Source organism: Monodelphis domestica, chromosome 2, assembly GCF_027887165.1.
Source record: "Monodelphis domestica isolate mMonDom1 chromosome 2, mMonDom1.pri, whole genome shotgun sequence".
NCBI classification, from domain to species: Eukaryota; Metazoa; Chordata; class Mammalia; order Didelphimorphia; family Didelphidae; genus Monodelphis; species Monodelphis domestica.
The window spans coordinates 84506550-84532467 of record NC_077228.1 but is presented as its reverse complement, the minus strand read 5'-3'; the positions used below and the strand labels follow the sequence as shown (position 1 = coordinate 84532467).

The window sequence follows — 25918 nt, the reverse complement described above, 5'->3', positions numbered from 1 at the left end:
TGGCTTCTGACACAAGCTACATGACCTTGTATTTCAATTCCTTTGACTGTGAAATGAAGATGAAAATCATGTGAAGATCAAAGTAATATTTGTAAAACACATCATGGTGCTTGGCACAATGTATGCCCATAAAGGCTTATTCCTTTCCTTGTCCTTTTGATTTTTCATCTCTTGTTAAAAATAAATTACATAATTAGTTGACAAAAAGAGAGTGGTTCAAGAAAATGAAAATAAGAAACACCATGATGAGACAGCTGTAACATTGTCCCCTCCCCCTGGGGCCCTTGAATTGTATGACTCAAGGGTTGCCTTACTTAAGCCTGCAGGATGACAGTATGTTACTATATTACTTGTACATCAAGGGAGTGCAATATCTATTGTGTCCACCAGGTGGTGGTGAATGGGAACTATTAACCAATGGCCCAAAGTCCAAGTCAATTTCTCTCATGAATGGAATAGTTTTCCTAAAACACTACAGTATTCCACTGGCCATATTATAATTAATAATGATTATCCTGTAAATACTAAAATACTCCCCCCACAGTCAAGACTAAACCCATTTCCTCCCTCAGTGAAGTGTAAAATCAACAAAGGATAAAGCAGAATATTGTTTAAAATATATCTACTTTTAATTTTCCTTGTAGTTAGTCCAGGAATCATGACCTGGTCTGGAGTTTTTCTCTCTCAACTAATGGCTCATTCCTCTCCCAGTTCTAATCATGAAAGACTGGACTTCTTTCTCTGTCCAGTGGCCTTGTGTCCTTCTCACCTCAGAACACCTTTCTCTGGTTGGTCAGTTCCTCACAGAACAGTTCTGTCTTAAAGTAAAGCTCAGACCAGTCATCTTTATGCTTTCATTTCTCTCTCAGTTCTACTAATGATATTCTGAATATTTTTCCTTAACATGGCCCTACAGAGGTATACCTCCTTTCACCTTTCAGATTCAATTTAGGTGTTCCCCCACTCCTCCAAGAATGTAAACTCTTCCAGTACAGAGATTGCCTTACTTTTTTGCTTTTATTTATATTCCCAGTTTAGATCAGTTCCTGGCACAAGTAAATTCTTAGTACATTCTTGTTTATACTTGATTATACTGGAAGCACACTCCATCCCAGTGTCTTTTCAGCCAAATGATTAGTTCCTCTCAGAATCTCCATTTTAAGGAAAGCACCCAAGCCAGGTAAGTCTTCAGTCCTTTCTGTGTTCTGCTCCTAAATCTCTGTGTATCTGTCCTCAGGAACATTACCCACTTGCACATTTGCTTCTCCTTTCAGAATTCAAGCTTCTTGAGGACAGGGAGTATCTTTCTTTAAGCACTCATCCTCCATTGTCCCCTTAGATCTTCAAGAGTGACAAGAGGACATTCTAATCCCACATGCCCAAGCCTCCTGGGAAAGGCATGAGATAGTATGCTGGCATTCTGTCTCAGGTACAGAAACCAAAACCAAGATAAGTGTGGGACAAGAAAAGAGTGAAATAATTTCCTCTCAGGTCATAATCATAGAGAGAGGCAAAATATTTATCAATGTAAGAAAGTTGGAATCATTTCTCCACATAATCTCTGTTCCTATCTCTGGTCCAAAAACAAGGGCTTGTCTACAATGCTGGATTCAGTCTTATCACTAACACAAAGTAATGGACTCAAGGAAGATAAAGTGTTTCTCTAAGTGATCTTGGCCTTTGAATCTTCCTGTCTTTGAAACATTAACTGCCAAAGTCACAGTCTTTGCTGTTCTCATTCCCCTGAGACAAGCAGGGTCATCTGAATTTCAAAATCATTTTAATGAAAAAGTGAGTGTGGATTCCAAAGCATAAAAACTGTATCTTCTATCCTATCATATGACTTTTTCCCCCTTGTAAATCAGAAATCACCAAGAATGCACATTAATAATTTCACTTAATAAATGGTGCTTGACCAACCCTTAGCAAGTCATTTGATCTTAGCCTTAGTTTCCTCACTTGTAAAATGCAATAACAGCAACAACTCCCTCCTCAGGTTATTTCTGTGAGGATAAAATGACATATTTGTAAGGTACTTTACAAACCTACATTACATAAATGCTAGCTATTATTACAAAGAACTTCAGAAAAGGAGGCAATTCAAATACCCTCTCAGGATTATATGCCCGGATTATTAGCATCCACTTTTCTATTTTCTCTCAATTATTACTGAAGGGCACAGAGGAAACTCATAATTCAAAGAGATAAAAAAGTAATCATGGGCACAGGATATATTGTTCTCCTTGCTCAAAGGGCCTGAATGTATATGTTATATGAGGAATATTGGAATTTTGCCCATTTTCATTACAATACCAGCACTTAATTCATTTTTGGATGATTACCCCAGTATCATCAAGTGAGCATTTCACAAGGACATCTACATCACATTCACATGAACAGTGCATGCATGAAATAGTGAAATGTGCTACTTCAGTAATTTTCTACATTACATGCAGATCATATCATGTGTGTATATATGAATGGCAAATATATTTCTCTAGTAAAATTAACAAGCATGAAAAACAAAAACAAAACATAGCTAATAAGCAAATATAACAACAGTAAACAATATCATTAGCACTTAAGCCAATAGATAGCAAAAACTGGAAAAAATAGAAAGATGCAACAAGATGCTAATCTATGCAACTCTGACTGAAGTAGACATTATAAGCAAAATGGGTTTACTTTTCCTTCAACATCATAGATTAGTTGGGTCACTGGTCAAATGGTTCTAACTCTTCTGTTATCTGCTGCTTCTTCTGCACCTATACCCAAACTGGCTGATTTTCTGGAATCACTGATCATGAGCATTCTCCTTCCATTTCACAACCTAACTGTATAAGCTTAGCTCCTGGAAATCAGCTGTCTCAGATATTATAGATTATCTCTTTATGCTAGAGGTCTCCACACTGGGCAGGAAAAAAAATTATAGCTGGGTTTAGCCTAGTCTCCATATGTGGACTAAAATTTCCTCATAGTCCAAAGCAATTAATTAGTGGGTTACAATGCAAAATATTTTCTAAACTCTTCTTTTAAAAATTTTTTGTTATATTAAACTACCTAGTCTACTCTTTTCCTTTCCCCCCACTAAAGAAGGCATCATCTGACAGAGGCACATATATTTAAACTGCCTTATTTATTTCTATTTATCAGTTCTTTCCTGGACATGGAAATGCACAGGTCATTCTTAAAACAATATTTTTATTGCTGTTTATAATACCTAACTATTCTTTAGCTCAAACAGTCTATGATTAGTGGGCTTTCTCATCTACTCAAAATGTGGTTAGTTGATGGTGAATCTGTGCCTTACTCCTATTTACCAGCATTCAGCTTAAGTCCCCTACAGTCAATAAGTAGTTGTGACTTTTAAGTAAAGACTTAATAGTCTTTTACTCTACACACGCGCACACACCATTTTGTAAAAAAGGCAATTTCCTTGTCATTCAACTACTCAAGAAGAGGTGACTTTCCATTAAACTGCTATCTTGTTTGTTTCCAGAACATCAAAATATCTTAGCAGCTGTTATGTTGCTTAAATTTTGAAAAAATTCAAACATCATATAAACATTTGTTCCTTATATGAAGTCATAGCTAATTAGTAGGTCTGTTTCAGCCAATTCCTAGAAAAGAAATAATCTGTGTATGAGTCTTTACTCCTTACTGAAATAAAATGTGAACCACAACCTTGACAGAAGCACAGAAAAGCTATAATTTATCCATTGACATCTTCAGACCAGCATTCTCTTTCTGACACAACCCTTTAATCAGCTCTTCTTTGCATTCTTTCCATTTCTTTCTAAAGTCAAGAAAGGCATCTAGAAATACCAACACTTCTATGAAGTAAATATCTCCAACTATTTTTTTTTTACGTAAGTCAGTGAAAAATAGCATTAAAAGATGTCTTGGTGAAAACACTCAAAATGGTCAAAGTTCATTCCGGCAGATGAAAGCTTTCTTCTTTTTGTCTTTTTTTTTTGTCCTGTACCATATATATCTGATAGCATACACTTCAAGAAGGCAACCAGGAAGATGCAGGGCTTTGAATTCATGCCATGTGAAGACTGGTTAAAGGATGTTTAGCATGGATAAGAGATATCTGTCTTCAAATATATGAAAGGTCATCATGTATTAGAACATAGATTGTCATGTAATTAAATTTGTTTTGCTTAGTCTCAGAGAGCAGAAATAAGATACAAAGCTAGAAACAGTAAAGAATCAAATTTGAACTTGGTCTCAGGAGAATCTTTCTAGCAATTCAAACTATAGAAAAAGAGAATTAGCTACCCAAAGAAAGAATGAGCTCCCTCGTGGCAGTGATCATCTAGAGAATGCTAAAGGACCACTTAAGAATATTTAGAGAGTTTTACTACATTGGCACGTGTAAGAGGGTGGTACAGTGGATAAAGTGCTGGTCCTGGAGTCAAGACTTCGTGAATTCAAATCTGGCCTCAGACATTTAATAGCTATATGACCCTGGGTAACTCACTCAGTTTCCTCATCTATAAAATGAGCTGGAGAAGGAAATGGTAAACCACTACATTACTTTTTCCAAGAAAACCCAAAATGTTGTCATGAAGAGTCAGATATGACTGAAACAACTGAATAATAACAGTGGGTCTTAAAAGATGAAATTTGAGGTTCCTTCCATGTCCCAGATTCCATCATTCATATTCTTTCTTAATTTAAAACCATTTCTTCACTCATATTTTTAGTAAAAATGGTGAGAAACTGGTCCTTGTCTTCCACAAGAAAACTATTAATAAACTCTCCCACTTAACTAAAAAAAAAAACTATTTCCAACAAGATCTGGCTTTCTTTATACGACCCTCTTTTATATACTTTATTTCATTTTCTTTTCTGGAGTAATGTTTGAATTTCCTTCAGGTATTCACTATATGAAAATTCTTTGGCTCTGAACTGGGCTACAGAATTCCAAAATTATTGAAGTTCTATGAATTCATTAATATACTTAGCACAAAAGGCTCTTTGGGTGGCTCACTTTTAATATCCATAAATAATAACAGTAGTCTTCTTTATTATTTCAGTTTTGAACTATGCATGAGGGCAATATCTGTCTTGTTCACATCATAGTCTGATATCCCCAGGTAATACCTTGAAAATCAATCATAAGTTGCTTGTTTTCTTTATCTTTTTTTCTACACTGTCCACTTGTCCTCAATTACTTTGCTAGGAAGGTAGACAGGAAGTTTTTATCTTTACTGATGTAATGTTTTATTCATGTAATAATCATCCTTAGATTGATCATAAGGAGAATTTTCATTCAACCTTTACCTTCAAAATGACCATATTTCAGGAAGCCTCTCCCTTACCTGTTTTTTGGAAATTGCAACATGATACAGTCTTATTTCTGAATCACAGTTAAATGGCTATGAAGGAAGGAAAATAACAGAAAGAGGTAGACATTCCAGGACTTAACAGACATGTATTTTTAAACAATAATACTAGAGGGCATTCTAACTTGAAAATGTTGAATTAGTGACTGACTCCTCCAAACATCTGGGTGGTATGACTTATTCACCAAAACAGATTCATTTCATCAAGAAAACTCAGGGACCCACAGGTCCACCCTCTGACTAACTTCAAAGGCAGAATATTTTATTGGTTCTTTTGAAGTTAATAAAATGTAGTGGTCTCTGTCTTTCTACTATGTTCCTTTGTTTCGAAATGGGGGAAAAAAAACAGACATTCCAAATATACCCTGTTCTGAAGCTTCTCTAAAGTGGTCTGTTTTAACAAACATAATTAACATCTTCTATAACATCAATGCAGAGCATTTCTGAATTTAGTTGCTTGCTATGCATTATGCACAAGGCATGGCTTGACTCATTTAATTCAATTGTTGGTGAGTCTACAGCATAAAATGCCTTTTGAGGTTATGAATCATTCTCAGTGGAGGTTGTCAAGCAAACATTAGATGCCTACTTATCAATTATTATAATGAAGAACTGTTCTCAGTTTTGATTAGGTTTGATAGTCTCTATGACCTCTTCCAATTTGGAAATTGTGTAATTATATAAATATATTCTACTAAGCCTTTCCTAAGCTGTCCAGGCAGGAGGGATCTCTCCAAGTTTAGAACTCTCATGGTTCACACTACAAAGTCTCTACCAAATGGACTTTACATTCCAACAATTTCTACCTCTTTTATGCCATCATTTTTGATGAACCTACTTTTCATTTTGATTATAACTTCATATCCTTCATCACCAACACATTCTGCTCTTTCAGTGTTTTCACGCTGTCTTCACTTGCATCCCTAGCCTGTTCACTTGCCTCAGTCAACCTGGGCCAACATTCAATGAGCCAGTTCTCTCTAGTCTAGAATTCTTTACCCCTTTAAATTTTTACTGTGCTTGTCTAATTAAGCATATGTCCTGGGTCATTAATGAAAGATACTCACTTTCTCCTTCAACCTCTCCCCACTCCGGCAATCAATTCTATACACTATCAGATGAATTTTCTTAAGACATAAATGTGATCGTGTCATTCAAATACTTAAAAACCTTCATTGATTATCTATTGCCTACTTTCACCTGGAATTAAAGGCCCTACACAATATGACACTACTTATCTGATCTCATACTATACTCCCTTTACATATTCTCTACTCCTATTAGTTGGGAATAGTATGCATCTCCTCAACAAATCACTCATACTATCTTGCTTTTTTGTGTCTTTCACTGTACCTAGAAAGATCCCAATTTTTCTCTACCTGATAGAATCCTTCCCATATAAAATAGCCTAGCTTAAATGCCACTACATACATCCTCCTCTGATCCTTATAGCTAAATATGATCCCTCCTCCTGAATTCTCAGAGTACATCCTCTAAACATATCTCATGACCTTAGAAAGATCTTTGAAATCTATCACTTCTTCCTGGTTAAACTTTTTTTCTATTTTCATTTTTTCAAATGGCATGTCAATACAATTATTAATAATTGTTTTCTGACAGTTTCCCATGTCCTCTCCCTCCCTCCAATTCCTCCCCTCTCACCAAGATGGCAGATAATATGATATAGGTTGTGTATGCATTGTCAAATAATACACATTTCCTTATTCATCACATTGTGAAAGAAGAAACATCTCACTTGTATTAGAGAAAAATTCATGGCTGAAATAAAGTGAAGAATGGTATGCTTCAATCTGCATTTAGACACCATCAGCTCCTTCTATGGTGGTGGATAGCCACTTTCATCATGAGTCTCTTAGAATCATCTTGGATTCTTGCAAAGTTATCACTCACCATTGATCATTATACATTATTACTGTTACTATATACAATGATCTCCTATTCTGCTCACTTCACTTTTTATCACTTCAATAAGTCTTTCCAGGCATCTTTTGTGACCATTTTGTCTATCATTTCTTAAGGCATGACAGTATTCCATTAGAATCATATATCACACCTTCTTTAGTCATCCCCTAATTGAGGGACATCCCTTCAGTTTCCTCCAGTTAATCAAATTCTTTGCCGCCACAAAAAGAACTGTTATAAATATTAGGTAGTTTTCCTCCATATTTGATCTCTTTGGGATACAGACCTAGTATTGCTGGCTTAATGGCCCTTTGGACATGGTTCCAAATGGCTCTCCAGAATGGTTGGTACTTGATTAAGCTCTCCAAAGGTATCTTTATATAATCACCAAGTACAGTGCTATGCAAATGTTGTTGAGTCATTTCAGTCATATATGACTTTTCTTGTCCCCATTTAGGGTTTTCCTGGCAAAGATACTAGAGTAGTTTTCCATTTCCTTCTCTGGACCATTTTACAGATGAGGAAACTAAGGTACATGCCTAATAAATACATGACTTATTGAACTAACTTAAAGAGATTTAATATTACTGTGGTTCTCACTCCTCCTAACTTGGTAAATTTTAAGATTTCCTGAGGCTGATAAGTTCTTTATTTTCAAACCAACTTGGTGATTAACTTCTCCAAATTGAGTGAAGGTAGCCTCTCAAGAAAACTATGACTCCTACTTAAAACTTTTTTCTACACTGACAGAATCTATCTTAGCCTGGAGTCTCTAACATAGCTGTTGAAAACCCACACTGATTTTTATTTCCCAATGAAATATTAATGGAACACTTTAATTTGTTGATGATAATTGATTGTGTTTTTTAAGAGGAAATTGGTCAAGTGGTCAGAAATTTTCAAAAATAAAATTCTTAGACACAAGCTGAAATAATTCTGATGAAAAGGTCATGGAGGAACTTCTTCAATAGATTAGTATGTCTGCATAGGAAACTCGTCTAACAACTCAGATTTTTAAAGATAAATGTATAGAAGATATAAATAAGGGCAAATAACTCAGAATGAATAGAAAAGAATGGGTTACTTCTATTAAAAAGTATCAAAGGGGGGAAGCTGGGTAGCTCAGTGGATTGACAGCCAGGCCAGGGGTCCTAGGTTCAAATCTAGCCTCAAGATACTTCCCAGCTGTGTGACCCTGGGCAAGTCACTTGACCCCCATTGCCTAGCCCTTACTACTCTTCTGCCTTGGAATCAATACCAAAACAGAAGGTAAGGATATAATAAAAAAAAGTATCAGAAGTTTCAAATTGTAAAATGAATTAAGGCTAATAGTGAATGCTAATGACTGAAGAAGGAATTCTGTAGTTATATTGAAGAAAAGAGAAGAATCAGAGAAGGAATAGGTCTATTCCTAAGGAGAAATAAGAAGATTATTTTGGCAAATGGTGAGAATACTAAAGTACTCAATTATTATTTTATTTCTGTGTGTTTTTTCAAATAAAAGGAAAAGGATCAGTGAAATAAAAAGGGGGGAAATAGTTAATAGGATCTAGAAACTCAAAATAAGTGACCATATGGAAATATAGCATCAAGCTACTTTAAATGAGTCTCAAGTGTTGGTGAAACTGTATCCTCGGATAGTGAAGAGAAGGAAAAACACCTGGTAGATGAGACTGACAAATCATAGCCGGAGATATTTGAAAGATCATGCTTGCTGAAAGAAGCTCCATAATACTCAAAAAGGACAAATGTTCTGATTTTCAGAGAAAGAGAGAGATGAGGATGAAATCTAAAGATGATCAATCTTACTTTAATTTCAAGTAAAATTCTAGAAAACATTACTGCAAGGGTTATTTTTGAGTTCTTGGAAAGAGGCAGAAAAGCTAGTATTACTTCATCAAGAACAGGTCAAACCAGATTGTTAAGATGACTAAAGGGAATAAATTTGCAAGAAAAATGGATAAATAAGGGTAATATGGACAAAGGGAGAGGCTTGTCCAGGAATCTGCTCACATATATAGGAGTGTTTTTGTCTATTTCAGTTTGGATCTCTGATTTCACTGATAAAAAAATTATTAATGAGAAAATTTTTAAATTCCTTTACTTAGACAAATCATGACCAACTCTATAATTTAACATCTTACAATCCTACCTGGCACACTGACACAGTAACTGATTTGCCTAAGATCACATAGCTAATATCCAACAGAGGCAAAATTTGAACCCAGTTCTCTCAGACTATCAGCTTCCTAACCACTCTATCACATTGCCTCCTTTTCTCTTATTATTTAGAATAAACAACGCGGATCTTTTTTGGTATACTAATGATAACAGTTATTTTGCTATTCATTAGAGCATTATATAATTATAACATACACTTTTATGCCTCCCTCTTGACTTCAATATTCCAATGTAAGTCATATAATTTATACTAATACTTTACATTTATTTTTGTTTATGTATCCCTCATTTGGTGTCACACTGGTGTGATTATTTTGAATCAACTAATTTATCAGTTTCAAGAAACAGAAACACCACCACCACCATAATTCAGCAAATCAAAATTTCAGTTAAGTTTATGTGGCAACAGAAAGTTGCATAATTGATGTATTGTGTATTATGTAGACTCATAAGTAAAAAAAAAAAACTGGAAAAGTAGACCATATAGCAAGAATGGTGGGTAATACATGGATATACAGAATGTTTTTCTATTAATTAGAAAATAATAAATAATAAACTAAAAAATAACAAATGAACCAGAAAGTTGCTAGAATGTGATGTAGACCAGATTTAAATGGTATATGAAGAGAAAAAAAGTAGATGAAAATTATACCCAGTGAGGTGAAATCTGTAGTTTAATGTGCAATTGAATCTGTAGCAGTAGAAGAAACACTAACCTAATGATATCATTAATCCTTCCACTGAAGTCGTTTCTAAACCAACCAAGCATCATATGACTTTTGGCTTTTTTTTAAATTTGTGGTGTTTTATGAGTTGTTTTGGAGAGGACCTTATGATTATCTAATTCAACCCATTCATTTTGCAGATAAGAACACTGAGGGTCAAAAAGAAGTAATTTCCACCAGTTTTTTTAAAGTTGAGACTCAGGGGGCATCTAGATGGCTCAGTGGATTGCGAGACAAGCCCAGAGACAGAAGGACTTGGGTTTTGTAAGATAGGAGGAGAGAGGGTCCACTGTGTGCAGAAAACAGTCTCTGACAGAAACTTGCTGGAGAGTATGGGGGAGGTGCAAGAAGAAAAAACTCACAATTCCAGTCAGAGAATGAGAAGCTTGGAGAAGTCCAATGGGTCACTTTTCTCACTTCTTCTAGCTGGGAGCCAGAGAGAAGAAGCAGATTTCCTGATCTGGGAAGAAGCTGGTGTCTCTCTAGAGATCAACTGTTTCCCTTTGAAACCCTGGATACCTCTCACTCAGCTCAATAAAAGCAGTCAGAGCCATCTGTGGATATTGTGGACTGGGACTTTGAAAGGAAGCCATCCATAGAGATCCATTTCCAAAGATTTCATTCTCCATCTCTCACCCTAACCTGTTCCTAGACTCCTTTATTCAAAGCTAGTTAGTTTAGGAATAGGGATTAACTGGCAGCTGGAAAGAAGAGGGATCAAGGCTAATAGCCTTGAACCCCAAGACTTTCTTGGGCTAACTTGCCAGACGGGACATGTTTTAAGGCTTCCTGTTCACCCAACTACCCACTTGACACCCTTTGCCACTCCTTCCCTGTTTGAAAGCAAATAAATTTATCTGTTACTTTAGATCTAGGTCTGGACCAGTTACTAAAAGTAAATGGGACTAAAGATTTGGGAAGGTCATACCTATCCCCATGAAGGGGGTTAACCTCTGGATCCCAGTGATCGAAACTACCAGACCCAAGGAACAAACATCTCTCCTTGGTAGTGGTGTAGCCCTAGGATCCTGAAGGGAACTGGCAGTTGGTGTCCCTGAGGAAACCAGAGGCAGAGGAATTCATCTTCCCTCTCAAAAAGAAATTGGACCTCAAGGGGAAGACAGTATTTATCTTGCCAGGGCTTTCCCCTCTAGTTCTTGTCCTCTAACTCCCCAGAACCATTCTCTGAGGAGATTCACTCCCTCTGTCAAAGAGACAAGACTTGGTTACCTCCCCCCAAAAGGAAGAGAGAGAAAGAACAATCTCTCAACCCTCTCTCTATATATACATATATTCCCCTCTCTTTCTCCATCATCCCAGTTCCCTTTTAGTCCCTACATTACAGTTCAAATCTGACCTCAGACACTTCTCAGCTGTGTGAACCTGGGCAACTCACTTAATGCCCATTGCCTAGCCCTTACCACTCTTCTGACTTCGAATATTGGTTCTACGATGGAATGTAAGAGTTTAAAAATAAAATAAAGTAGAATCTCACACTTCTTTATTGAGATACACAGTGATTAACATTCTCTCTTAATTAGCTAGCAACTGGAAGAACCAGAAGTATACAGTCCAGATCTCTTAGGCTCTTCCTCTTGAGCCAACCTGTGTCAATAATTCCACCTAATATTATCTTGCCTTTAAAATTCCCTTTAAAATCAATTCTTATAACTTCATTTGATTTTTACTATAATCATCTGTGAGGATAGATATTCTTATCCTTATTTTAATATATGGAGGAGCTAAGGTATAGAGAGGTTTGGTGATTTGCTCATGGTCACAAATTGTGTGAATTAGAAAAAAAAGATCAAGGGCTGATTCTATTTGATGATCATATATCTATATATGATCCACTATGCCCCCTCTACTATTCTAATTTGGCAATCCAAAAATTATTATTAAAGTCTATAAAGAAAGCCCAAGAACAAAATTATGAAGTAATTCCCCTTGAGCAAACTACTTTCTCAAATAGATAAAAGAAAATAATTATGTAACCTGCTTTAAATTCAGGAATGTTGAAAATCCTTTTCAGCCCCAGGGGTTACACTCCCAAGGACAGGAAATAGTAGGAGGAAAGGAAATTTATTTTTTTCTATTTTATCTTCCTTTACAATCAGTATCCATATGTCATAGAGTGCAGAACACATTTTAATGTCAAATTTGGGGAAAACCCAATCCATGTTATCAAGACCATAACCTCTCATTATATCTGTATCTTGTAAAAACCCCAAGGGGGGAAAAAAACAGAATTCACATGAAAGATTTCCCTTTCGCTTACAATGAGTTTCTATATGTCTGATCATTTATGGACCATTTTGGGGGGGGGGTATTTTCCAATGTCAGTACCATACTTCTTTTCTTATTTCAATCTTTTATTACTATTAGTGGTAGTAAGCTTAGAGACCAAAATCATCTTCACAACAAATAGATTTTCCCAAAAACACTTTTTTTTAAAAAGTAAAAGAACAGAATCATCCATTTATTTTATGCTTGCCATTTTATGTTTTGGGCAAATTCCTGTTATCCCTGAGAAGGTTTTTCCCTGGAAAAGGGGTAGGAGAAGAGGCCTGGGGGTCTAGTATTTAAACTAAGTAAGGAATGTATAATACATTTCCTCTTTTCAATAGGTTACAGTTGTTGGTTACATGTGAGATTGGACAGCATGATCCAGTTTTCCTTAGATCTAATTGCAATTGTACTAAGGTAATCATTGGCATTTCAGGCCTACAGATCCAAGAATTCTTAAGACATACCTGACCTCAACTACAACAAGTCTTTTAAACATAAACTATATACAGTGCTATGTTGGGCACAGAGAATAATACAAAGATTAAATAGAGCAAGTTCTCATGCCCAAGGATATCACAATCTAGTGAGGAAATATTGTATATACAGAAATCACCTACTGCTTTCAGCAGCAAAGAGAAACATGTAAATATTATTAAACCTAAACAGTAAAACAACTCTTTCATAATATGAATGTTGGAGGTACAGATGGTGAAGGCAAGTTTTAAAATAAATTTTTCAGAAACTAGATCTAAAACCCAGAGTAAATATCAGTGCTTCAGAGCAAGCATAATTTGGAACAATTCAGAAGTTGCAGAGAAATACATTTTCATAGAAATCTAGATGTTATTTTTGTATGCTCTATCACTTAGACAATTGTTGAGTTTTATTTACTGTAATCAGTTAAGTTTTAGGACATAGAAATGTAATTTTGAATTATCAATAAAGCTAGAGGAGGAAGGGAAGAAAAGATTAAGGCAAAATAGCATCAGCTTATGGGAATGAAAATATAACTACTTAAATGTTTGATTTTATAATAATAATCCATCATTCAGGAAGCATTTCATATAGTACCTATAATACATGGTAGATCAGGTACTGAGGAAATTTCTGTAGATGTAAAAATAGAAGCAAAGCAGTTCAAGTTCTCAAGAAAATAACATGTATACATACAAATATAACAACAGTTACAATACCCTTTCTACATATGGATGGAGTAATTGTAACTTTCAGGAGAAGAGAATATCAGAGAACTGATAGTTAACTGTGATGGAATGGACTATGTTGGCAGAGGTACTAGGAAAGAACTAATTTCAGTGACTCTGTTTTTATTCATTTGTATCCCCAGCACTCGCATAGTGTTTGGCACATGAGAGATACTTAAAAAATGCTTGTTGAATTCAATTCTTTGTAATGTGTTCTGAATATTATACAGGCCAAAAGTATTTAGTTTGGGTACTCTAATACTTTTAAATATTAAAAAAATTCGTAAGTATGGATCTTCCCTTCACTGGGGAAATAGATAGCCCTTCCATACTTTACGAGACTGCTTCCTAAGTTTCTATGACCAGAAAAGAAGAATAACCTATTGAAGAAAAAGCTTCTTAATTAACTAGGCTGGTTCATTTTATGGTACATAGCCTTTTGCTAGGCCAGGAGTCAAAAGTTTTAAAATTTAGGAGTAACTTATGCTCTTTTAATTGGGTTAGTCTCATGAACTCAGAGAACCTCCATTCACAATGAAATTTTAGTGAAGGACTTCAATAGAGAGTTTGGATACTTACTTCATTAAAAATAAATGGAACTTCTTTCTTCTCCCCCACTTTCATAGAAGAAATAGGAAATGTTGCTGTGCCTAGTGTCTCATCCATGACATAATTGGCATCCATTAAAGTGATCTAAAGTAATGACAAGACAAAGTATATATGTTAGTTACATATAATTTCCTATAACTCCCTGAGCAATTTCTAATATACCTTAGCCTCTATCTCATACATAAAACATGAATGAAATTGAGTTATGCTCAAAACACAAGAAGTAGAAGTTCTCTGAGGTCAACTACTAAAATTCTGTAGTCATTAAAGTAATTATTTTGATTTTCAGACTCCTAATTGCAAAATGTACCTTTACTAAAAGTGTTCAACTATTGGAAATACATAGTGAATTTTTTTTCCCTTTTAGTAAAATGTCTTCCTTTTGACCTAGGACATGTTTCCCTCTAAGTACACATAAAATAGAGTTTTATATTCCACAATTCATGGATTCTCTCTTCAGCACAAATATTCCCAAAGGTACACAATGAAGAATTTTGTTTTGTTATATTAGCTAGATCAACTGAAGTGGAAAGAGATAGATGAGAACCAAGCATCCACCTCACAATGACAAACTGAAGATATCAGAAGGCACTCTGAATGACTACTGACTATTCAAATTACCTCTCAAATTCTATATCTCCTCTTTTGTTTACCTCCAAAATGTTTTCCTGATTAGGGTCCAAGATAAATTCAAAAGTTTCATTCCACACAGGGTTCACATCATTATTGAAGTGTCTTGTCCGTTTTCTGCTATCAGGAGTTGAGGAGATGAAAAGTTCCACATAGGGATCTGGAGTGTCAACTATACCAAGGAAAGAGTCAAAAAGGAAAGCTTTAAGTAAGAAGTATGGTTGGCATCCAGCAATTTATTTGTAATTAAAATGTTGATATTTTTATTACATTTAAGATAATATAGTAGAATAATTTTATAAATAGACACACAAAATGAGAAAGCACTCATTTTAGACAAATGGTCAAAGTATATCATGGACTAGTAGAAGAGTCCATATGTAAGTACACCTTTTTACACAGAAACTTACTGGCCTTCATAGGATTCTTGTGAGAAGAAACCGTTTTCCAGAGAGTTTTAAGTAACAGAAGTTCAAATGCCTTTGAGAAAATCACAGTAAATCATTGGCATGGACATTTTAAGAGTTGAGTTTTCAGAATTTAAAGTGGAGTTTTTTTACACAAAAGATCACATTGTCCTTCTAATTGTCACTATAACTTTGGATACTTTTACACAAAATAAATTATTATAAAAGAATAAATAATAGGATGTCCATTTCTGTTAAATCTATATATTTGTACACATATGTTGCTTTTATAGAGAGTAGTAAAAAGTGGTAGGAAGTATGTAGTTAAAAATATCAGTAACAAATCATGGATCTTGACCAAACCTCTTCTTTTTACTTTCCTTATCTGGAATGATCTTCAAAGTTCCTCCCAACTCCATAATTCTATGAACTGAACTTTTTGCCAAAGTATAACTTATTAGACAAGAAAAATGGCTAGAAAATAAATGCTCCTCATTCTCCTCCTTCTGAATGAAAGTAGTATAAACAATAAGGAGAATAAGTTTAGAGGGAAATGGATGGATGTTTCAGGGGAGGTCTTATGGAGCAGCTAAAATTTTAGGATGGCCTTAAAGGAGAAAAGGGATTTAAATAAGAAAAAGCTAGAATAAGGAGGGCTAGTCAAGTTGGAAAGAATAGCAAGAATAAAAATAAAGTATCTGTTGAATTAAATTAAATAAAATGATTTAAATTTAGATCAAGAAAGATATTTCCTATCGATCTAACTTTCTTATACTTTACTGTTCACCTTTCACTCTGAGATACAGTATAACTGGCTTTCTAGCTTTTCTGTCCACATAGCACTATATCTTCCATCTCCACATCTTGACTTTGGCAGTCCTCCATGTCTGAAATGCCTTTCCTCCTTACTTCTAAGTCTTTAGATATTGTTATATTTCTTCAATATTCAGCTGAAAGTGGCATCTCGTAAATGAAGATGTTTCTGGTACTCTTCCTCCCTCACCTGATAGTATATCACTTTCCCAAGTCACTTTGTACTCATTAGATTGTGTGTCAAAAGTGACTAACAGAGTTTCTATAGTGCTGCATTCTTGAACAACGATCACAGACAATTGGTGAACAAGGTCCCTGCAGCTCTTCCTTCTCAATACTAAAAATTATTTTTTGGCATTTCAAAAAAATAGATACTTAATAAATGCTTGTTGGCTAATTTATTATGTATTTGGGGAACAGTCTACTTAGATGAGGGGATCTGTATCAGGGAATGTCAAAGAGGTTACCTAGAAAAGCAAAGTTCTTTTAAGTTTCCTCTTGTCTGAAGAATCAAGAAGAGAGACATAGCTGGTGTGAGAGAACTTTTTTTCCACCTTGGTTATAATTACAGAAAAAGCTTCACAGTCTAATCTAAATAAAATAACAGTACTACTGTTTCCTTTCTATATGAAATGCAGGCTGAGACTTCCAGAGGAACCATTTCAGCTTCTGGCAGTCATTCATTACAACTTCACTCTACAACTTCATTCAAGTTCCTGAGAAGATAGTAAGACAGAATAGGTTCATAGAATCACGGATTTAGAATAGAAGGGAGACAGTTAGGTGACTCAGTGGGTAGAGAGCCAAATGAAGAGACAAGAGGTCCTGGCTTCAAATTTGGCCTCAGATACTTCCTAGTTGTATGATCCCAGGAAATTAAATACCAAATGCCTAGCCCTTAGCTCTCTTCTGTCCTGGAATTGATGTTTAGCATTGATTGTAGTACAGAAGGTAAGGGTTTTTGTTTTTTTTTAAGAAGTAGAAAAGTCCTTAGGGCCCATGAAAGCCAGTCTTCTCATTTTACAGATGAAGAAACAGAACCCCTCAGAATTTAAATGACTTGCCCCCCACACACACACACACATACACACAAATAATGAGTGTCATAGGTGAGACTTGTACCCAAATCTTCATGACTTCATGTCATACTTGCAATGTTCTCCCTCTTCAACTCTGCCTCAAGTTTCAACTAAAATCCCATTCTCCTGGAAGCTTTTGTCAGCTCCTCTTAATTCTAGAACCTTCTTTTTATCTACTCCTATTTATTCTGTATATAGCTCATTTGAATATATTTATTTGTTTATATTCACTTTTAGTTTGCAGACTCCTTAACACAAAAACTGCCTTTTGCCTCTTTTTGTATCCCCAGTGCTTACCACAATGCTTGGCATATAGTAGTCATGTAATAAATATTTACTGAATGAATGACTTCAAGACTAGTATTCTATCTCATGCACCACACTGCCTCCCTAAAAAAGTGGGGAGCTTGCCATTCACCCTCTTGAACTGCCATCCTCCTATCCCAGATGTGATATTTAAATAAGTTGTAGAAATCTAGAAAGCAATAAAAATTCAGGTCACTAGCCCGTTCCTGAAGACATGACAATGCCAATGAGGCAACCCACACAAGTAGATTACAATTAAAGGTAACATGTTTTTAAGAAATGGGCAAAAAAATAATACTAAAATGATATGAATTAAGTAAATTTATGATATGCTCCGTATTACATGCCCCTTCCTCCAAAATCTGTATTTCCCAAGAAAATATAAGTAAAACTTCACGAGTGTAGGAAATATATTTGTTTTGGTGGGGATAAGAGGATGAAGTGAATCTCTCAAAATAAAGCTAAAAGGTCAACTTAACAGATATAGTCAAATGATTTCAAATTGCTTATATAGTAGAAATTTCTCTGTTTTCTATTCCAAGTTAAGAATTAAGAACCAGGATTTCTTTAACTCTGATGCAACTGATCCACTCACAAAGAAAGCAATCAGCAATGGGAAAGCAGCAGTGGTTAAGAATAATAATGGCAATATCCACCAAAGAGGCTAAAATAAAGAACTAATCTGGACAAGCTGAGGAACACCTAAAGAAGTAGTAGGCACTATTGAGGGAAACATGTGAAGGTATAGGATAAAATAGATTACAAAAGCACAGTTGGCTTCTATTTTGGATTTGAGGGTTATTGGAATACATACACGTTATAGATACTATCATATTTGCAGTGTTAGCATTAGAAAAGAAAAGGGATTCTACAAATATATTTCTTATCACAGTGTTTTCAGAAGTTCCTTGCTGTGCATTCAGCAAACTAATGAACAAATAAATGAATAAATATTGAATTGATGAATAATGGCATTTTTAAAAAGCCTTCTTCTTAGTTCTCTATTTCCCAGATTACTTGCCTATAGGGCAAATTGCTTATGGTTGATTTTTTTTTTCTTGAGCCAAACTGTGGTACAATAAAGCAAGTAACATGTGGAAAGAAGTAACTTGACATCTCAGCCTTTTATCTACATTTTGACACATACACCTATAGATGAATATTGGATACTGGTCTTTCCTCTTCATGTAAAGGTGACATGAAACAACATGTACCAATAGTTTCAGAATTCTAGTGTTGTAGCAACTTATCCAGAGGAGTAGTTGCTTTCCAAAAATCACTGTCATCCTATTAACATCTGCCTAAAGCAACAGCAGGTGTTTTCACCATATCTGCTTTGTCAGAGCAAGATATTCAGTGATTCATAGTAGTTTCAGATAATAATTTCTGTGTAGCAATTATTTCAATTCAGTTCATCAATTGACATTTAAGTGAGTGATTTGAAAAGAGTATTTTATTTGATTGGAAGATAAAAAAACTTGGTTGAAATTCCACCTCTGCTATTTATTACTTGAGTGACTTTCTCCAAGTCTCAATCTCTGGCCTCAGTTTCCTCATATGCAAAATGAGAGATTGGGAATAGAGGACTACATGGTTGTTTCTGTCCAAGAGTATTTTGGTAAATGTGTACAGCATCTCTCTGGTAGAAAAAAAAAAAATATATATATATATACACTCACCATACATTTTTAAATCTAAATTTAATTTAAATTAATCAATTAATTAAACATTTTAATCTGGATTGTTAATATTTTCTCTATCACTTTCTTAAGTTAGTCAACCAACAAAATAATAAATCAAGCCCCGATTTTTGCATTTGTTGGTTTCTAATATATAAGTACTACTGAAAATTTAAGTATCAGCTCTTTAGACCCACTGTGATCTAGCTCAGAACATCCCTGCTTACATCTCTCAATCTATGAGCCTATACCTAACAAGTATTTACTATATGCAAGGCTATGTTAATAAAAAGATGAAGACCAGTGCCTGGTCCATGTAAAGGCCACCAATGTCAGCTCTCTGTGTAAGCATTCTATTAGAGAAATCAACACAAATTAAAAATTATTTGAAATATTTTAAATGCTTTATTTAGAGTCAGAGATCCAGGGTCCAAATCCTGCACTTTATATGTACTTGCAATGTGGTCTTGATAAGCCATTTAATCTCTTTAGGCTTCAGGTTTTTCATCTATAAAATAAAGAAGTTGGACTAGGTGGCCTTTACAATCTTTTCTGGATCCCTACCAAAGCAAATACAGTTATTTTAAAAAGGATTGAGAAATAACAATTTGAGGGAACAGAGAAATTCTTGGAGGAGATACCACATGAACTTATCTTTGAAGAGAGCCTAAGTATTATAAGAGGAAGAAATGAGAATGGGACCTGTGAAGGGGACAAAGAAGCAAGAGATGAAATGTGGAATTCAAGGAACCTCAATTAGGCCAGCTTAACTGTTCAGTTCCTGGAGATATTCATCAGGTAGGACACAAGGAAACACTTGAGTTCATGAAAGATATGGGCCTGGATTTATAATTTAGGGAGTCCTTTGAAAAGAGATGACAGATGAAATAATGGAGACCTACAAGATCACTAAGAAAGAAAACAGAACAAAGAAAAAACCCAGGAGAGAGAACATCTATAATTAATCAACGGAAGATAGATGAAGGTCTAGCAAAGGAAAATGAAAGATGAGACAGATAGGAAGAAAGCTAAAAGAAATTATCATAACTTGTAATAAAAACTAAAGAAGATCAGAATATCTACAAAAAGGTAGCTTTTCATGTCAAAATCAACAAAGTTAAAGAAAAATGGGAACTGGTGCAGTGGATTGAGAGCCAGACATAGAGATGGGAGGAGGTCCTGGGTTCAAATCCAACCTCGTGCACTTCCTAGCTGTGTGATCTTGGGCAATTTATTTAACCCCCATTGCCTAGTCCTTACCACTTTTATACCTTATAACCATTTTTACACTTTATAGATTCTAAGATGAAAGGTAAGAGTTTAAACAAAGGAAAAAGAATGAGAACTTCACTTCACCAAGCTCTTTTTCTTTGATCCACATATACTTCTAACACCAGTAGTTACAAACCGAATTTTAAAAAAAAGAGTATAACTTGTCATGTTTTCAGTCAGTGAGATGAACAATGAAAACAAGGAACACAAAGAAGGAAAGTCAGAAATTCTATAATGAAGATCTTATCCCTCCTTCATTGTTATGACATCAGGTCCGGTAGCTTAAAAGCTTTAGGAATATAATGAATTAAATGATCAGTCCATAACAACACCCAAAAAAAACAAGATCAATTTGGCAGAGGAAAACCAACATACTAATTGGTCCCAAGCCACAAAATTATTCTATTGTTACTAATAACAAGAAAAAAAACATAATCATCAATTTATGCTGTTAAATATTTTTACCAAAAATATTCAAGAAGTCCAAAATTAAAGAAAAGTAGAACACTAAGTTACAAGTTGGAATGGAATATAGTTCTCAAAAGCCATATTTTTTAATAGCCATGGTGCTCAGACATACAGGTGACAGACTATGAAAATATAGTAAAATGTAGCTCATAATCACAAGAGAATATGCAAAATTATGGTGTACTTTTCATGATACAATATAACTTTGCCCAGTGAATTTGAGAATTCAATGAAGGTTAAATGTAATTTGAACTTTTTTTCTAAGTTTGCTAAATGGAATTAGTCTGCTTTCCCACTTTAGGAAATATAGCATAATGGATAAACCTGAATATTTAATGACTAGGGTTCTATATTATTGTCATGTTATTATTATTTTCACTTCACTTTGCTGGCACTATGTACATGTGTGAAACCAGCCCAGAAGGTAAACCTGCTTTGGTTTCATTTTGCTTGGGCATTCACATTGGCCTGTTGCCACCTGCTACCCTACCTTCTACTCTTTAGAATTGTAGAAGCACAGAGTTGGCAAAGACAGAGAAAGTTATCTGGCCAACCCAAATCTAATCATGAATCCCACAAGTGCACATCCAGGTTTGACTTAACATACATTGTTTTCTTCCAAAACTATAGATTCCATTAAGAGACCTCTTAAATTGTTAGAATATGTGTGTGTGTTTATACACACCTTGCCATTTTTTTAAAAGTTAGGTACAGGCTAGTTGGGTGGCACAGTAAATAGAGCACCAGGCTTGGAGTCAGGAGGACCAGGATTCAAATCTGCCCTGGGACATTTCCTAGCTATGTGATCATGTTTGCCTAATTCTTTCCCTTCTCTCTTAAAGTGGGTACTAAGGCAGAAAATGAAGGTTGAATTTTTAAAATAAATTTAGTTAAATTGGTATATTTTTACTTGGAATATGAAGCCAACCTTCTTTCATAAAGTAAAATTGATTTTTAACTCAATAAATATTTCATCAACATGTAAGAAGATTCAGACAAAAAGTGTGGCAGTGGAGAGAGTGCCAACTTTGGAACCAGAAGGACTTCTCAGTATTCAAAGCAATTAACTAAGACGCTAAGTTATAAAGAAGGCTCTGACTTTCTTTGGTAGAGAGCATTTCTTCATATATCTGTTCTTCCCTATATTAAAAAAATCACAGGTCTAAACTCTATCCTTAGTACTATATAGAAGTCAGAGTGTTTGAGCTTTGTTTCACTAAAAAAATAAGTTACATGGCAATAAGCCTGTGTTTTTGTCAGTGTGGGAATTCTCTCCACCAATGTATATCATCAACTCTTCTGTAAAGCAGAGTCTCAGAGAGTTTCCTAGAGCAGTGATGACCAAAGTAAGGGCTTCTCAATACCCCAGAGCCATATAGCAAGGGATAGAGGACATAGCAAGGGATAGAGGATACATCACTCCATTGATAGGAAGAGAGATTCTATCCCACCCTACCAGCAATAGCATAGAGGGCTTACATCCACACAGCAACTTTGTCCCCTTCACTTAACGTCTTCCTGAATTTGTCGACTAGAGCCCTTCCCCAAGCTGTGCAAGCTCCCAATCTCTCCCTCTCTTTACTAGGCAACATGGTTACTCCTGTGCAGTTTTTCAATGTGAAAGTGCACAAGAATCACTGGGATAATTATCCCTTCCCCACCATAAAAACAAAACAATCCATAATACCCACACCCAGGTTCACAGTTTATTTAAAGGCTTCAGCAAGGATCCCTCTCCCCTCTGTTCCCCAACTCTATACTCTTGGGCTATGATGAAATAAGAGCCTCACTTCCAATAGATTTTGTTTTTAGTGAAATAGAATGAGTTATACAAGATGTGTAGGCACGACTGAGTTGCAGTCTTCATGACAGATACTAGTCAATTTTCCTTCCTTCAAACCACCCCGTTTTCTAAATTTCCCTTTACTATTAAGAGCAACACCATCCTTCATTACATTGATTTTCAATCTTGGTATCATCCTCAGTTCCTCAATTTCACCTCTGCAAAAATGAATCAGTTATCAAGTCTTGTAGTTTCTACCTTGACTACATCTCTCTATCTGTCCTTTTCACTCTACTCGCATACCTACTACTTTTTTTCAGGTCTTCATCATCTCTTTCTTGGACTATTGCCTCCTAATTTGTTTTCTTGTCTCAAGTTGCTCCACTCTCTAATCCATTCCCCCTTAGTTTCTGAAGTAATTTTCCTATAACAGATCTGACAATGGCATGGTCCTATACCATCAATAAACTCTAAAGGCTCCCTATGATCTCCAGAATTAAATACAAAATCCTTTTGCATTTAAATAGTTTGAAAAACTCATTTTTTTAACCTTTCCAATCTCTTCATATTTTGCATTTCCCCACCTATTCTATGTCCTTGCACAGGATACTCCATTTCATATCCCGATGCCTTTTCAGTAGCTATCCCCTCTACCTTGACTACTCTCCTCTTCTCAAATTCTTAAAATCTCTGGTTTACTCTGACTCATCTTAAAATGTCACTTTCTGCAACCAGTCATTCTATGTCTCCCTACTAACTAAGGCTTTTCCCTACAAAGTTATCCACTATCGCCTTCATTTAACTATATGTTGCCTACCTTATTAGAATGTAAGCTCCTTCAGGGTAGACACTATTTTTATTAAATTTTTAAGCTTAGCACAATGATTGGCAAAATAAGAAGCTAATAGATGCTCAACAATTCATGTCACCTTTTTAGTCAAACGTCATCATGACTTCACAATATTCAGTTTTTGTTTTTAGTTGTCACTCTTTCTATTAATGTTTTTTCTAGTCATTGTGCATATGGTTATCATGGTTTTGCTTATTTCACTGTTCATCAGTTATTAGAAATCTTTCTACGCTTCTCTTGATCAAGATTTCAATTTTATTTACAATTTTTATTCACAATTTCTTTATAATTGTATTCCTCAGTCAATGGGAATATACTCTATTTCTCAATTTTTTGCTGCCACAAAAAAATATGCTGCTACACATATTTTGGTTTATATGGAGCCTCCTTTTTAGTGACATCTCTGGGGTATATGCCTATTAATGGAATATCTCTGTCAAAAGGTATGAATATTTTACTTACTTTCTTTACATAATTTCTAATTTCTTTCCAGAAAGTTTGCACCAATTTACAGATCCACTAACAATGCATTCATATACTTGTCTTTCCACAATGTTACCATAAATTATTCTAATATTCTGTTATCTCTAGGTGAGGGGTGCTTTGTTTTGAGTTTTTTGTGTTATTGATAATTTGTCACATTTTTTTCTCATGGTATTTCATAGTTGGCAATTGTTTTTAAATTACTTTCATATTCTTTGATCATTTTAAAATTAAACTAAATTATATAAAACAAGAAAATTTTAAATAAATTCAGAAGTCATTCATATGTTGTGGAAAACTCATGAAATTCAATTCTCCACATCCACTCTATTCTCCCAAGTCTTAGAAAATGCAAGATAAGCAGATTTGGGAGAGATGATTTCTTGAAGAAGTTACTCATAGTGAAATCACGTTCCATGAAGAGACTGTTAGTAGGTAATTGCTTTAGGTAAATGCAAATGAAAAATTAATGGGTGGATACCAGAAAACATGCGCAAAGCATTAGTAAACCAAAACTCATGAATGTCTTTAACCTGAAGGCTAATATTGCAGGTTAACACTTAAGTGTTTGTGATTCAGAGAGATAAAGGCAGCAGGTGGTTATGGGGCATTTTCTACGAACAATATTTAAAAACTGATAATAATCTTTCCTTTTGGTTCAATTGTGGAAAATTTTCAGGCAAATCATATATATATATATATATATATATATATATGTATATACACAGAAGCTATAGAGGATCCCTCATTTTACAAAACTGAACACAGGATTATTAAAAATTCATTATTTCTCCTGGCAGAATAAAAATGATATAAGACCTTGGGATAGAGGTATGTATACATATATATGTATATATATATATATAAATTATTATATTACAAAGCGAGGACCATACTGAATATGTCAACAATGAATTCACTCTTCAGAAATTGCTAAAGTGCCCTAATTTCTGAGGAAAAGAGTTCTAAAAGATGTATACTATCTTGAAGTGATATGTTAGCTTTCAAGACTTTGAAACCTGGGGAGAAGAAAAAAAATTTTTTTCCTCATTGTATGGAATAAAAAAGCATTTTGAGGTATACTGGGCATCTTCCAGAATGCCATGTAATTCTTGATTATTATTCAATACCCTAACATTGCCAAGTCTAATACAAAGCTATTTTTGTAGAGGAAAGAAATGACATTTTCCTATTACAATGGACAGTTCCACAAACTATCCCTTCTCTTAAGAGAAAAGCCAAGGAAAACAGTTTTCCTTTTCCTCTTTTTAATCTCTTTAGGGTATAAGCTTAGTAGTTAGCATAGTTTAATCCTTTGGGGGACCTAGTTCTAAATTGTTTTCCTGAACTACCCTACAAATTCAGAACTCTACCAACAGTATATCATTCTTCGCCCAAAGACCTGACAATTGTATTCCTTTTTTGTTAACTTTACCAATCTGACGGGTGTGTAATATAATCTCAGAGCAACTTTAATTTTATTTCTTTAATTATTAGTGATTTGGAGCATTTTTCCCTTTATGGATGTTAATAGCTTAGATTTCCTGCTTTGAGGAAATGGAAATATGGAAATATTTTGAGGGTCTACATCTTGTTTATGTATGAGAAAATCCACCTTTAAAGTAGATTATAATTATAAAAATGTGTTTATGATCCATACTCCTATCTTTCATAGCAGATAAGAGTTTAGGACTTTGAATTAGGAAAACCTGAATTCATATTTTACTTCTGAAACAAACTCTAGAGCCACAGACAAATCACCTGTTTTGAGGCTCAGACATCCTTCCAAGACTTAACTATTATTTTATAGACAGATACATTCTGTGCTGGGTCCCTGACAAAGCTCACTGAATGAATATGATGTT

At 34.8% G+C, this 25918-nt stretch overlaps 1 protein-coding gene across 1 annotated transcript in view; it reads right to left on the bottom strand.

The window, feature by feature from the left end:
- The window catches only part of PLA2G4A (phospholipase A2 group IVA), a 166284-nt gene that overhangs the window by 79274 nt on the left and 61092 nt on the right, over window positions 1-25918 (bottom strand). Inside the window, exons 4-5 of the mRNA XM_007480974.3 lie at window positions 14937-15085; window positions 14254-14367 (exon numbers count right to left, since the gene is read on the bottom strand). Of these exons, the coding sequence (XP_007481036.2) occupies window positions 14254-14367; window positions 14937-15085 (263 nt within the window). The remainder of the gene's footprint in view (window positions 1-14253; window positions 14368-14936; window positions 15086-25918) is intronic.